Source organism: Perca fluviatilis, chromosome 13, assembly GCF_010015445.1.
Source record: "Perca fluviatilis chromosome 13, GENO_Pfluv_1.0, whole genome shotgun sequence".
Classification (NCBI taxonomy): Eukaryota; Metazoa; Chordata; class Actinopteri; order Perciformes; family Percidae; genus Perca; species Perca fluviatilis.
In genome coordinates, this window is record NC_053124.1 from 35,616,017 (window position 1) to 35,631,998 (window position 15,982).

The following is a 15,982-nucleotide window of genomic DNA, read 5'->3' on the forward strand; positions in this document are numbered from 1 at the left end:
TGTGTGTGTGTGTGTGTGTGTGTGTATGTGTCTCTGTGTATGTGTGTGTCTCTGTGTGTGTGTGTGTGTATGTCTAGGTATGTCTGTGTGTGTGTGTGTGTGTGTGTGTGTGTGTGTGTGTGTGTGTGTGTGTGTGTGTGTGTGTGTGTGTGTGTGTGTGAGTGTGTACCTGATGTCTCCGGCAGCGATGAAGACCGGCTCTTTGCTCTCCAGACTCGTGATGCTGTCGACTGAAAACTGACTGATGTTATCAGAGCTGCTGGTCTGGGTCTCCACCTGAGCACACACACACACACACACACACACACACACACACACACACACACATACACAGAGACACACACACACACACATACACAGAGACACATACACACAGACACACAGACACACACAGACACACACACACACAAAGACACAAGAACACACACACATACACAGAGACACATACACACAGACACACACAGACACACACACACACAGAAACACACACACACACATACACAGAGACACACACACACACACACAGACACAGAGACACACAGAATTTTATACTTTATTACATTACAACATGGACATCGGTGCTGAGTGAAAGCTGTGTCTGTGTGTGTGTTTCTGTTGTGTGTGTGTGTGTGTGTGTCTATGCCTGTGTGTGTCTGTGTGTGTGTGTGTGTGTGTGTGTCTATGCCTGTGTGTGTGTGTGTGTGTGTGTGTCTGTGTGTGTGTGTGTCTCACCTCTACCTGTAGCTGTCCGATGTCGTCGGTGGCCCAGGCCTCGTCGTCGTTGTCGTAGTTCGGCACCGTGGAGAAGCTCCCCGCTCGGTGCTCCGACGTTATCCCGCTAACGCCGCCGTTAGCATTAGCGTTAGCCGCGCTAACACCGCCGCAGTCCAGGTTCTCGGCGGAGCGAGCCGAGCGGATCCTGGTCTCTGGGATCCGGACTGGAACTGGAGACGTCTCGAAGCTCTCGCACTCCAGAACCTCAACGTAGATGATGTAAGGAGCCTGGGCGCCAAAAAGACACGTTTCAGTTAAAGTACACACACACACACTCACACATACACACATATACATACACACACACTAAAGAAAGAAAGACAGACAGACAGACAGACAGACAGACAGACAGACAGACAGTCAGACAGACAGACAGACAGACAGACAGACACACGTAACCCTACAGGACAAATGTTCAGCGTCAGTTAGCGTCCACTAAACGTTCTGACAGAGATAGACCTTTTAGTTAAAGAGTAAGATCCTTTTAGTTTAACATGAAACAGCCCCGAAATCACCATCACCAAACTCCACCAGACTCCATGTAAATAATCAGGACTTTTAGCGTGTATAGAGCCAGCATATCTCCACCAGACTCCATGTAAATAATCAGGACTTTTAGCGTGTATAGAGCCAGCATATCTCCACCAGACTCCATGTAAATAATCAGGACTTTTAGCGTGTATAGAGCCAGCATATCTCCACCAGACTCCATGTAAATAATCAGGACTTTTAGCGTGTATAGAGCCAGCATATTTCCACCAGACTCCATGTAAATAATCAGGACTTTTAGTGTGTATAGAGCCAGCATATTTCCACCAGACTCCATGTAAATAATCAGGACTTTTAGCGTGTATAGAGCCAGCATATTTGCACCAGACTCCATGTAAATAATCAGGACTTTTAGTGTGTATATAGCCAGCATATCTCCACCAGACTCCATGTAAATAATCAGGACTTTTAGCATGTATAGAGCCAGCATATCTCCACCAGACTCCATGTAAATAATCAGGACTTTTAGCGTGTATAGAGCCAGCATATTTCCACCAGACTCCATGTAAATAATCAGGACTTTTAGTGTGTATAGAGCCAGCATATTTCCACCAGACTCCATGTAAATAATCAGGACTTTTATAATCGTAGAACACACTTCATTCAAAGTGGACAGAAACTAAATAAAACTGCCAAAAGCCGTCTTGGTTCATCTTTCCACTGTTCCAACAATCACCACTCTGGTTTGGTTGAAATAAACCCTTAATTCACCCATTTCCATGTGGAGATATGCTGGCTCTATACACGCTAAAAGTCCTGATTATTTACATGGAGTCTGGTGGAGATATGCTGGCTCTATACACGCTAAAAGTCCTGATTATTTACATGGAGTCTGGTGGAGATATGCTGGCTCTATACACGCTAAAAGTCCTGATTATTTACATGGAGTCTGGTGGAGTTTGGCGTAGCTAACCTAGTCAATAAATCACATTCATGCTAAGCTAATCTAGGCTTACCTTGTCCTTGGAGTTGAGCACGACGGCCTGCGTGTGCGGCACGCGGCACACATGGTGCTGGCGTTCGGCGGTGGGCAGCCAGACGCGCGCCGGCAGCTTGTGGTTGAGCAGCGACAGCTCCGAGATCAGCCGCTGCGTCTTCTGCTCCTTGGTCGGCAGCGTGGCCAAGCGCTTCCCGATGCCCAGCAGGGACTTCACCAGCTCGCGCTGCGGACGCAAGCGGTCCGGCTGCAACACACACACACACGGGAAGGGTTAGTTAGAGCACATGTGTCAAACTCCAGGCCCGCGGGCCTAATTCGGCCCCTCGCTAACTTTAACCCACTTTTGCCACTATTTTACAACATTGTTGCCACTATTTTCCAAATAGTTTTGCCACCATTTTCCAAATTTTTGCCACTATTTTCAGACATTTTTTGCCACTATTTTCCGTCATTTTTGCCACTATTTTCCGATATTTTTTGCCACTATTTTCCGAAGTTTTTTGCCATTATTTTACAATTGCTGCCACTATTTTCCGACATTGTTGCCACTATTTTCCGACATTTTTGCCACTATTTTCCGTCATTTTTGCCACTATTTTCCGATATTTTTTGCCACTATTTTCCGATATTTTTGCCACTATTTTACATTGTTGCCACTATTTTACAACATTTTTTGCCACTTTTTTACAACATTGTTGCCACTATATTCAGAAAAATTTTTGCCACTATTTTCCGTCATTTTTGTCACTATTTCCCGAAATTTTTTGCCACTATTTTCCGAATTTGTTTGCCACTATTTTCCGACATTGTTGCCACTATTTTCCGACATTGTTGCCACTATTTTCCAACATTTTTGCCACTATTTTCCAACATTGTTGCCACTATTTTACAACATTGTTGCCACTATTTTCCGATATTTTTGCCACTATTTTACATTGTTGCCACTATTTTACAACATTTTTTGCCACTATTTTACAACATTGTTGCCACTATATTCCGAAAATTTTTTGCCACTATTTTCCGTCATTTTTTGCCACTATTTTCCGTCATTTTTGCCACTATATTCCGACATTTTTTGCCACTATTTTCCGAATTTGTTTGCCATTATTTTACAATTGCTGCCACTATTTTCCGACATTGTTGCGACTATTTTACAACATTGTTGCCACTATTTTCCGATATTTTTGCCAATATTTTACATTGTTGCCACTATTTTGCGGCATTTTTTGCCATACCATTTTCCCAAATTTTTGCCACTGTTTTCCAACATTTTTGCCACCATTTTCTGACATTTTTTCCACTATTTTCCGACATTTTTGCCACTATTTTACAATATTTTTGCCACTATTTTACAATATTTTTGCCACTATTTTCCGTCATTTTTGCCACTAATTTACAACATTGTTGCCACTATTTTACAACATTGTTGCCACTATTTTACAACATCGCTGCCACCATTTTACAATATTTTGGCCACTATTTTCCGATTTTGTTTGCCACTATTTTCCGTCATTTTTTGCTACTATTTTACAATATTTTTGCCACTATTTTAAAATATTTTTGCCACTATTTTACAACATTGTTACCACTATTTTCCGAATTTTTTTGCCACTATTTTCCCGCATTTTTTGCCACTATTTTCAAAATAATTTGCCACTATTTTCCGAAATTTTTTTGCCACTTTTTTCCAACATTTTTGCTACTATTTTCTGACATTTTTGCCACTATTTTCCGACATTGTTGCCACTATTTTCCAATATTGTTGCCACAACAATGTTATAAAATAGTGGCAACAATGTTGTAAAATAACAACATTGTTGCCACTATTTTCAAAAATATTTTGCCACTATTTTCTGAATTTTGTTGCCACTATTTTCCGACATTTTTGCTACTATTTTCCGACATTTTTTGCCACTATTTTCTAGCATTTTTGCTGCTGTTTTCCGACATTTTTGCCACTATTTTCCGTCATTTTTGCCACTATTTTACAACATTGTTGCCACTATTTTCAAAAATATTTTGCCACTATTTTCAAAAATATTTTGCCACCATTTTACAACATTGTTGCCACCATTTTCCTCTCACACACACACACACACACACACACACACACACACACACACACACACACACACACACAGACACACACAGACTTCCTCTGATTCAGTATTTCTTCAGTAAAAACCAACTTCCCTCGGACTGCATGTCACAATCACACACGTTGTTTCTTCACTTGAACAAAAGAAGAAGAAGAAAAAGAAGAAGAAAAAGAAGACGAAGAAGAATAAGAAGAAGAGCGACAGGAAGTGAAGAAGGGAGCACAAAGTGACAACAACACTGAATTATAGAAGAGACTGAGATCAGATTACTGTGTGTGTGTGTGTGTGTGTGTGTGTGTGTGTGTGTGTCTCGGTCTGTGTGTGTGTGTGTGTGTGTGTGTGTGTGTGTGTGTCTCGTCTGTGTGTGTGTGTGTCTCAGTCTGTGTGTGTGTGTCTCGGTGTGTGTGTGCGTGTGTGTGTGTCTCGTTCTGTGTGTGTGTGTGTGTGGGTCTCTGTCTGTGTTTGTCTGTGTGTGTGTTTGTCTGTGTGTGTGTTTGTCTGTGTGTGTGTGTGTGTTTGTCTGTGTGTGTGTGTGTTTGTGTGTGTGTGTGTGTGTGTGTGTGTTTGTCTGTGTGTGTGTGTGAGTGTTTGCCTGTGTGTGAGTGTTTGTCTGTGTCGATGTGTAAATGAAGAAATATTGAACCAGAGGAAGCAGAAGAAGTAAAAAAAGAAAAGCATTTGAAATCCGTCCACAACGGCAAAAAGAACGTTGAAAAAAAAACAAACGGACGAAAAAGTAAAAATGCCCAAAACAGGGAAAAGAAGGAGAAAAACGTCAGAGTAAAGGGAGAGAAAGGACTCTGGGTCAGCTCTCCTCCAACATCTTTGGATCTCCTTCATCCCTCCATCTCTCTCTCTCTCCTTCCCCTTCTGTCTCTCTCTCTCCTTCCCCTTCTGTCTCTCTCTCTCTCTCTGTGAACCATGTCATCGAGGCGGGCATCACCGTGAATGAAATGTTTGTTCAGGTACTACCGCTCAATCAACCGGCCACCAAGGTACAGTATTTTCCGCACTATAAGGCGCACCGGATTATAAGGTGCACCTTCAATGAACGGCCTATTTTAGAACTTTTTTCATAAATAGGGCGCACCGGATTATAAGGCGCATAGAATAGAAGATACTGCAGTCAAACGTTTGACTGGGGTTGCGTTATGCATCCACTAGATGGAGCTGTGCTAAAGGGAATGTCAACAAAACCGTCAGATAGAGTCAAACTTTATGAAGCGTTCTGACAACTCCGTTCACTCCCTCCTTATAGCATTTAAATCTAAGTGGTCCGAGAAAATGGCGATCGTCTCAACGTGGTCCCTGACATGTTGTCATCGGCTTGTCCGCTTCCATTGGCCATATCAGAGGCAAACCTGAACGGATTGGCTAATATGAGCTACCAATCGAAAGCTTAGAAGCTAGGGAATACGATGACACCCACATCGATCATGTAGCAAGCTGGGCAGAGAAGCTAGCGGCGATGACAAGTGCGGAAATGGAAAACGCGTTTTTCCGTTGTGATTCGGCCAACTTTTAAGTGCGCCTTATAGTGCGGAAAATACGGTAGTCCTGTCCAATGTCCCACCGTTCATCTCTGATGGCTTCCTCAGCAGAGAGTTGTCCAGACACGGGGGGCTGCTACCGCGGGGCCGGCTGCCGCGTCCGAGCGGCCGATGCCCGCTCCGCGTGCTGCACAGCGGCGTGGCGATGCCGTGCCCGACCAGACGCACAGGGTGAGTATTGTAAATACACCGGGTGTTTGTGTGAATGAAGTGGGAGCGGAGGGTGATGGAAGTGTGTGTGTGGCAGGGAAAAGTGTTGTGGGTGAAAAAAAAAAAAAAAAAAAAAAAAAAATCGGGTGAGGGTGTGAGTAGGGAACAGACAGGTGAGGGTGTGTGTAGGGAACAGACTGAATCAGGTGAATCAGCTGAGGCTGAGCTGACTGTCCTTGCAGTCGCAGCAGCTGACAAAGAGAGGAGGGATGAGGTTGTGTTGAGTTAAAGTGGCAAAGTAAAAAAAAATGTCTGCAAGGAAAAGAAAAGGACAGGATTAGGGGTTCTCAGGCCAAAAAAGTGGCAGTGAGAGAGGAAGAGGAGGAGGAGGAAGAAGAGGTGGAGGAGGAAGGGCTAGAGGAGTTAGAAATGGAGGAAGAGGAGGAGGAAGAGGACTGTACTGTACTCAGTCAGCCTCTGACTGACTCCCAGATCTCTGTTGGGTCGGTACAGGGAGAACTGTACCAGGTACAACTAATATGACAGTTCCTCCAGAAAACAAAAATAGCAAAAACATAAACCTTGAAGACTATTTTGAGAACAAAAGTGTTTTATTGATTTCAATACGAGCTCAGATGCATCTTAGAGGTGAGAGAGGCTTCACTCTACCGGAGTTTTCAGATTAAAGAAACTGGTTCTGAGGATCAAACTAGAGCTTTTAAATGATGGAGACAGTGAGGGAATCTAGGACCGTCCGTCTGCTGTCGGTATTCATTTTTGTGTCATTTTTTCTTATCTGACATGATGAGTAATTTTAAAATCTCCACTCTTAATATAAACGGTGGCAGAGATGTGAAGAAGAGGGCTTGCCTTGTTGAGTTTTTAAAACTTAAAAGGAGTAAATATTGCAATGTTGCAGGAAACGCACAGCGACACTTTAAATGAGACCGACTGGAGGAGGGAATGGGATGGGGGGGGGGTGGTGTTAAGTCATCTTAGCAGCATCAGCGGAGGAGTAGAACTCCTTTTTGCAAGAAACTTTCTACCAAAGTCCCACACTGTAGACGAAAGAATAAAGGGCCGACTCTTAGTAGTCAGAGCCCAGTATGAAGTTTTTAATCTGGTTTTTATAAATGTATACGCTCCAAACTCAGGACCTGCTAGAGTTCTTTTTTTAAATGAAATTAAGTGAGTGTGAACCAGAGGAGTTTTTATTTTTGGGAGGGGATTTTAACTGTACACGTGATGATGTTTTAGATCGGAACCATAACGAACCACATGCCGCCTCTAAACGAGCTATGCAGCGGCTGATGGAGACACACAGTCTCTCAGACGTCTGGAGAGACCGCCATGCACTGCAGAGACCGTACACATGGGTCCACTGCAGAGACAACCGGTTGACTATGGCTAGACTAGACAGGTTTTATTGTTTTAAGCACCATTTTAATGTTTTTAAAGCGTGTAGTATATTGCCTGTCGGTTTTTCTGATCATTCATATGTGTATTGTGATGTTTACATTGCCAATATAAAACCCAGATCTGCGTATTGGCATTTTAACACAGCTTTGCTTTTAGATGCACATTTTAGGGATGTTTTTATTTTTTTTTGGAAAGGTTTTAGAGACAGAAGGAGAGATTTTAGTTCGTTGAGGCAGTGGTGGGACATTGGGAAGGTTGAAATCAGGCAGCTTTGTCAGCAGTACACTCTCAATGTTTCTCGAGACATTACCAAGTCTATGAACGATCTGGCGAGAACTATAGTGGACATGCAGAGTCCACAGGAAAACGAGGCTGTATTGAAGACCTCAAGTCTAAAAAAGCCATCTTGGCAGACCTGCTGGGCATGAGAGCGCATAAGGGGCACTGATCCGGTCCCGTTTTCAGACTGCTGCTTTAATGGACTCTCCAACTAAGTTCTTTTTTAGTTTGGAGAAGAAGAATGGCCAGAGCCGGATGATCCATGCTCGGAGATCAGAAGGAAGACAGTCATTAACGACAGCTTCGCAGATCCGAGAGAGAGCTATGAACTTCTATTCTGATCTCTACAGCACAGAGTACACAGAGGATGACGAGGCTTTCACCAGGTTCTGCAGGGACCTGCCCACGGTTTCTGGGGACGACAATGAGGAGCTGGAGGGGCCCCTGACGGAGGAAGAGGTTTCTAGAGCTCTACAAAGCATGCAGGGGGGAAAGGCCCCTGGGATTGATGGTCTCCATCCAGAGTTTTACAAAACTTTCTGGGACATAATGAAAATGGACATTTTAGATGTTTTTACCGAAAGTTTTGATGGTTGTTCCCTTCCGCAGAGTTGCAGGAGGGCTGTGCTGACCCTCCTCCCGAAGAAAGGGGACTTACAGGACATTAAGAACTGGAGGCCGGTCTCTCTGCTGTGTGCAGATTATAAGATGCCGTCTAAAGTCCTGGCATCCAGGCTGAAGCTGGTGTTGGATCGGGTCATCCATAAGACTCAAACATACTGTGTGCCCGGCAGGTCCATTGTTGACAATGTGTCACTAATTCGGGATATTTTGACAGTCTCTGGTTCATTGGGCGTAGACACTGGTCTGGTTTCTTTGGACCAGGAAAAGGCGTTTGACCGGGTTGAGCACCGTTACCTGTGGAAAGTTCTGGAGAGGTTCGGCCTCAGCCCTGGTTTCATCGCCAAGATAAAAGGTAATGTACGAGAACATTGAGAGTGTGCTGAAGATTAATGGTGGTTTGTGTAAACCCTTCAAGGTAAACAGGGGGATAAGACAGGGCTGCTCAATGTCTGGGATGTTATACGCCTTATCCATTGAACCCATGCTGCATAATGTCCGCTCTGGCATCACTGGCCTGTTTTTACCTGGTTTTACTACACCTTTTACTGTATCGGACTACGCAGACGACATCATAGTTTTTACTAAAAACCAACAAGATGTAGATAGTTTAGGTCGTATTGTGGAGACGTTTCACAGCATTTCTGCTGCCAAAGTAAACTGGGCAAAAAGTGAAGCCCTGGCAGTGGGGAGCTGGGCTGGAGGGCTTCCTCAGCTTCCTGGGGGGTTGATCTGGAAGAGGGGGGGGGTTAAAGTACCTGGGGGTTTATCCGGGGGACCAGAGAACCATGGATAGGAACTGGGAAGAAGTCATTGAAAAGGTGGAGGGGACGTTGGGAAAATGGAGGTGGCTGCTTCCCCACATGTCGTACAGAGGAAGGGTGCTCATCATAAATAACTTGGTAGCATCCAGCCTCTGGCACAAGTTAAAATGTATGGAGCCCCCAGCTGGTCTTTTAAAAACAATACAGTCGATCATTTTAAAGTTATTTTGGGACATGATGCACTGGGTTCCCAAATGTGTTTTATATCTGCCGAAAGAGGAGGGAGGGCAGGGTTTGGTGGACTTGGAGAGCCGGACAGCTGCTTTTAGATTACAGTTTATACAAAGGTTTTTATATGAAAATTATGATGTCGTCTGGAGGCCCGTAGCCAGCACCATTTTAAGGGGGGTTGCAGGTCTGGGTCTTGATGCCTCGTTGTTTTATCTCGTTGTGTAAATTGCCTTCTTTTTACCAAGGACTTTTTAAAGCATGGACACGTTTTAAATGGACCAGATTGGAACCTGCAGCATCTCTGTTCTGGCTCCTGGAGGAGCCTTTGGTGTGGGGGGCCCGGCTGGATCTCAAGGATGGCAGCAGACCGGGACTCACGGAGAGGCTGATGAGGGCTGGAGTGACCACGTTGAAGGGAATCGTGGAGGCTGCGGGTCCTGGTTTCCTGAGCACCGAGGCAGTGGCCTCTCTGCTGGGCCTGAGGTCGGCCCGCTACACCAGAACCATCCTGAACCAGTGGATTAACAGACTGGACAGTGGAGAAACAGAGATGCTGCGGGACTATTTTAAATGGGACAGACATCCCCGTTCCTGGAGACCCCTTTTCAGACCTTGGTTTTTTAATTAACAATACTGACTCACTAGCACAACATACACCACGTGGTGCTGATTTCCATATGCAGACTGGGAAAGGTCTGTATAGGAACTGTGTTCTGGCCACCCACCATAAGACGCTGAGTGATAGGAAGGACATGGTGTGGAAGGACAGACTGCTGAAAGACAGGAAACCAGTGTGGAGAGTCTTGTATAAGCCTCCCCTGAACAAGAGGTCTGGAGACCTGCAGTGGAGGATCCTCCACGGGGCTCTGGCCGTGAATGTGTTTCTGTCTAAGATTAATCCCACCATGTCCTCCACGTGTCCTTTCTGTCTCCACCCTGAGACTATCACCCACTGCTATCTGGACTGTTACAGGCTGAAACCTCTTTTTAACATTTTAAAAACTGTGTTTTTAGATTGTGGAGAGGTTTTTAGTGAGACTGCTTTTATTTTTGGTGCTGGCTACAGAAAGAAAAATGCGAATAAGTGGCAAATGTTGAATTTTATTGTGGGTCAGGCAAAACTGTCAATTTATAAAAGTCGGAAAAACCAGAGAGAGAACGTGTGTGGACTAGAGCTGAAGAAGCTGTACGTGGCTCTGGTGAAGGCCAGAGTGAGAGTGGATTTCAGGTTCCTCTCTCTGATGAAAGACATGCAGCAGTTCTTAGACCAGTGGTGTTTCACCACGGCTCTGTGCTCTGTGAAGGACGATGAGCTCATCTTTCATTCTGTGTTTTTATGAGATTATTTATTTAATTTATTACATGTGGTCTTAAATTTGTTTTGTGCATCTAAGAACAATATGATGTTCTGGTAGAGAAAGAAATGTCTTTCTGAAAAATAAAGGTTTTGTAAAAATCAAAATCAAATCTCTCTCTCTCTCTCTCTCTCTCTCTGTCTCTCTCTCTCTCTCTCCCTTTTTAATTGTCTGCAGGAGGAACCAAACGTGGCTGTCGGCCAACCACATCGCACTCTACTCTACTCCTCTGGCTCCCGGCCAATGGAGAGCCTCAGTCTGCATGTGACTGGAAAAGCCGACCGAAGAATGTGAAAACACACACACACACACACACAGAAAGTAGGTTAGGGTTCTCCTCTTTCTCTTCTTCACAAAGACAATCCTCTCCAGTCGTCTTCCAGATGTACAAACCGGTTCAGTCTCCGCCTCTCCACACACACACACACACACACACACACACACACACACACACACACACACACACACACACACACACACACACACACACACACACACACACACACACACACACACACACACACACACACACACACACACACACACACACACTCCTTCCAGAAAAATGCTGAGTTTTTTGTGATTGATGGAATATGCTATATATATTTATGCAAATGTGTGCGATGAACTTGCAAAAACGGCAGTTTGATGAAAAAGAGAAATAAAAAAGTGATTCTCCCCCCCCCCACCATATTTGGCGCGGAAATCGGCAATTTATGCGGCGAAAGTGCGACGTATTTCAAAAAAATGCGCCAAATATCTGATCAGATGTGCCTTTCCTTTAGATGGCGGCGGCATTTTTTGGGGCTTAAAAAAAGAACCCAAAAAAGTGAAACCACCCTCCAGAGTGGAAATCTTAAAAACACTCCACTGTCACGTTCCCGTGTGTGTGTGTGTGTGTGTGTGTGTGTGTGTGTGTGTGTGTGTGGGTCTGTGTGTGTGGGTGTGGGTCTGTGTGTGTGTGGGGGTCTGTGTGTGTCTGGGTCTGTGTGTGTCTGGGTCTGTGTGGGTCTGTGTGTCTGTCTGTCTGTATGTGTGTGTGTGGTTCTGTGTGTGTGTGTGTGTGTGTCTGTCTGTCTGTCTGTCTGTGCCGCGTGTGTGTGGATGTGCTACGTGTGTGTGTGTGTCTATGAGTGTCTCTGTGTATCTGTGTGTCTCTGTGTGTGTTTGTGTGTGTGTGTGTGTGTGTCTCTGTGTGTCTCTGCGTGTGTGTGTGTCTATGAGTGTCTCTGTGTGTGTGCCGCGTGTGTGTGTCCCGTGTGTGTGTGTGTGGATGTGCCGCGTGTGTGGATGTGCCAAGTGTGTGTGTGTGTCTCTCTGTGTGTGTGTGTGTGTGTGTGTGTGTGTGTGTGTGTGTGTGTGTGTCTCTGTGTGTGTGTGTGTGTGTGTCTGTCTGTCTGTGTGACGTGTAGAGTTTACGGATATAAACCTGTGACCTGTGTTACTGCAGGTCTCGTGTAGCCTGCTGACAGTTTGGTCGACACAAGCTTCCAAAAAGTCGCCACAGAGTTCCTCAGCCATCGTATAGATTACATTTTTAAAAAGCCGACTCACAACAACCGGTTTCTCAGCCCAAATATGCAAAGTTTCAAAGTCGGCAAATCTGCCCAAATTCTGCTTTAAGTCATGCACTATTACACCACCGTCTGTCTGGTTTGGTGCCCTTCTACAGTAGGTGTGAAGCTAAACTGATATGTGGACCGGATCTAACTCTGCAAGGGGCCTTGTTTGGCCCGCGGGCCTCGAGTTGGACACGATGGGTCAATGGCAGTGTTTCTCAAATGGGGGTACGTGCCCCCTTAGGAGTGCTCTGGAGGACTGCTGGGGGTATGTGTCCCCCTAGGGGTACTCTGGAGGACTGCAGGGGGTATGTGTCCCCCTAGGGGTGCTCTGGAGGACTGCAGGGGGTATGTGTCCCCCCCCCCCTTTTTGGGAACCACTGCTCTACGGTGACAACAATGAGACAAATAAGAAAGAATCAAAGTCCGGTCCTCACCTCCTCATGGACAGCTTCCACTTTGGGGTTACTTCCCGTCCGCCGGAGGCCGGCGCCGGGCCCGCCGCTCGCCGTGGTGGCGTCCGACTTGGACCTCTGGTGCGTCCGGCGGGACGGCGAGACGAACACCTCGGCCTCCGCCTCTGCTGGGAAGGTGCCAGCCGCGCAGAGAGACAGCGAGGACTCCACGCTGCTGCTGTTGTGTCTCCGGTGGCAGCGCCGGCGGTGGCACGGCGAGGACGCCGGGCTGCCACCGGAGACGGACGCCGGCGGCGGAGACGAAGGTTTGAGCTCGTCGGACAGGATGAGTTTGCGGAGCTTGGCCCCTCTGGAGTGCCGCTGCGTGGAGATGTGCATGTCGGACGAGTACGCGCCCAACAGCCACGCCGTCAGGAGGGAGAAGGCGATGCCGCCGCGGCAACGGTAGATCTGAGACACACAAACACACATAACTTACACAATATCACATTATTTTTATATATATTATTCATAGCTTTTCTGTTAAAGCATATCTCTCGCCAAAATGCATCCTATAGGGTATTTTGTGAATGTACGTGAGTCAAACTTTAGTTTAAAAGCATATTTAGGACCGAATCGCCACTTTTAAGATTCACCGTATTCTCATTTTTGGGTCAAATGGCCTTTTGAACGGGAGAGCTAGGGGCCCTCTCATGCTAGTCTCAAAATAGCTATTTTCGAAATACTAAGAAGGCTCGACACAACATGAAACTTTGCTTCAAGTATCACCAGGGGCTCTACACCTTAACGAAAGCATTGACAACATTGTTTGTGTACCCAGAGTTTACTAACAAAGAAAAACTCACCGTAGCTCTTGTTGTTTCCGGCCGCAGCCATTTTATCAGTCAAAAACCGTCAATTTCCGAATGCAGCGTAACAGGGAGGAGAGTAGAGACGGAAAGCTCCTAAACCTTAGTTCCATATAAATGCATGAGAATACGGTGAATCTTAAAAGTGGCGATTCGGTCCTAAATGTGCTTTTAAACTCAAGTTTGACTCACGTACATTCACAAAAACACCCTAGGATGCATTTTGGCGAGAGTTACGCTTTAAGTAACTAAATACATTTTTTTAGAGAAAATCCCGCTAACTGACCATTACGCAAGCAGTAATTTATTTAGAAGAAAAATACAACGTTTCGGTCTCAGACCTTCATCAGGTGAATTCACACATTGACCTCAACCATAGCCTTAAATAGTTTGGTTGACTAATCAGGACCAATCAGGTCCAGCTCTTGAATGACGTCATTCATTCACAAAAGTGTAACTCTCATCACGGACTGTGAACAGGAAAAGGCAGACAAAATGCCACTCAATACATTTAAAAACAATGGATGATCAGTGCATTGTCATTAGCCCAATATTTTTCCACAGCTGATCAAAGAGGACACAGTCCATTCAAAAGTGGATCATTACATTGGTTAAATAACTCTTAAAAAAAAAGCTTTCTTACGTTGCAAAAGTCACTAAATAAACAAATAATGAAAAAAGTGGGTGTATTTTACATTAAATTCAATGGAGCAATCTCCAAATACTCGTCAGGCTTCTTCTTCTTTGAAATGCTACTCCTCTTACATACTTTTACCTACGGACGACATTCAGACTTTAAACTGTTTGCAAAACCTTCAGCTATTAGAGAATGATTTAGCTTCATGATATCTTTTTTTAGTGCGGGCACCAGGTAGCCCCCCAAGGGCCACATGAGTAGCCCTCAGGCCTGTTCTAAAAATTAAAATTGAATATTGATATTATCTGTTTCCCACCTTAAGTCATTGTTGATAATTATTGTGAGAAATCATTAACATGATCAGTGTCTTCACATAGATGAGCAGCATTAATCATTAATAATCATATATAACTAAAGGCAAACTGAGCACATTTGTTATTTCAGAAGAGTGTATCAAACTGGTAGCCCTTTGTATGACTCAATACCCATGAAGTAGCTCTCAGTTTCAAAAAGGTTGGTGATTTACACAATATCACATTATTTTTATGTACAGTCAAGCCCGAAATGATTCATAGCCCTGGCAAATTCTGACTTAAAGTTACTTTTATTCAACCAGCAAGTCTTCTTTTTTGGACCGGAAATGACACAGGCTTCTCCCAAAAGATAATAAGACGATGTACAAGAGGCATCATTGTGGAAAATAATATTACTCCTCTTTTATTTGCATTTGAACAAAAAGTGGCATGTTCAAATTATTCATACCTTCTCAATAATCAATAGAAAAGTCTTTGTTAAATTCAATGGAGCAATCTCCAAATACTCGTCAGGCTTCTTCTTCTACTTCTTTGAAATGCTACTCCTCTTACATACTTTTATCTACGGACGACGTTCAAACTTTAAACTGTTCGCAAAATCTTCAGCTATTAGAGAATGATTTAGCGTCATGATATCTTTTACGGTTTTTGGGTTATCACTGCTTAAGTTTAGTGAATGACTCAGAGTGGGTGATGTTTAGCTTTAGCAATGTAGGTTTTCAGCATTCACACGCATTTTCTGCCGGGTATCAGTTAGCTTTTCTGTTAAGTAACGTAATCAACAAATAATGGAAAAAAAGTGTCCGGAGCGCTTCTGCTCTCCTTTTAACCACCGCCACTCATGGAAGGGAAGAAAGTTCACGGAGAGGAGGAAGAATCATGACCAACAATTTTTTATTTGGCAAGACATTTAAAAGTACACCAACGTGAGACACACAAAGTGATTATAGTGTGCAGGTGCCTTCTCAAGCAGACACACGTTGGTGTACTTTTAAATGTCATGCCGACTGAACGTAGGATGGATGGATAGATGGAGAGATGGATGGGTGGGAACTATATTCTCAGAAGGCGAAGCACTGCTACTTCTGTTACTTGGGCGGAGTGACATGCTTGCAGCACCTGAGAGGCCCCGAGCAGAGAGTAGCAGTGCTTCACCTTTCTGAGAATATAGTTCCCAGTATGTATACGGTTAGAAGATGGCTGTGTGTCATGTGACCTTGTTATTTGTACACAATGTGACTATACAAATCACAACATGTAAATAGGAACATGTTGGCGTTATTTTGGCACTTATTGGGAGCAGTAGGCTAGATGGAGCCTGTTACCTCCAGGATCTGTGCTAAGCTAGGCTAGATGGAGCCGATTACCTCCAGGATCTGTGCTAAGCTAGGCTAGATGGAGCCGGTTACCTCCAGGATGTGTGCTAAGCTAGGCTAGATGGAGCCGGTTACCTCCAGGATCCTTGCTAAGCTAGGCT

At 44.7% G+C, this 15,982-nt stretch overlaps 1 protein-coding gene across 3 annotated transcripts in view; it reads right to left on the bottom strand.

The window, feature by feature from the left end:
* Window positions 1-15,982, bottom strand: part of LOC120571432 (phosphatidylinositol 4-kinase beta-like) — a 39,935-nt gene that overhangs the window by 10,129 nt on the left and 13,824 nt on the right. For 2 of the 3 annotated variants that reach the window (XM_039820374.1, XM_039820375.1), the window contains 4 exons: window positions 12,728-13,156; window positions 2,280-2,507; window positions 733-1,002; window positions 170-276 (listed from right to left, as the gene is read on the bottom strand). In XM_039820374.1, coding sequence (XP_039676308.1) covers window positions 170-276; window positions 733-1,002; window positions 2,280-2,507; window positions 12,728-13,156 — 1,034 coding nt within the window. The remainder of the gene's footprint in view (window positions 1-169; window positions 277-732; window positions 1,003-2,279; window positions 2,508-12,727; window positions 13,157-15,982) is intronic. The other variant, XM_039820376.1, reaches the window with a different exon arrangement.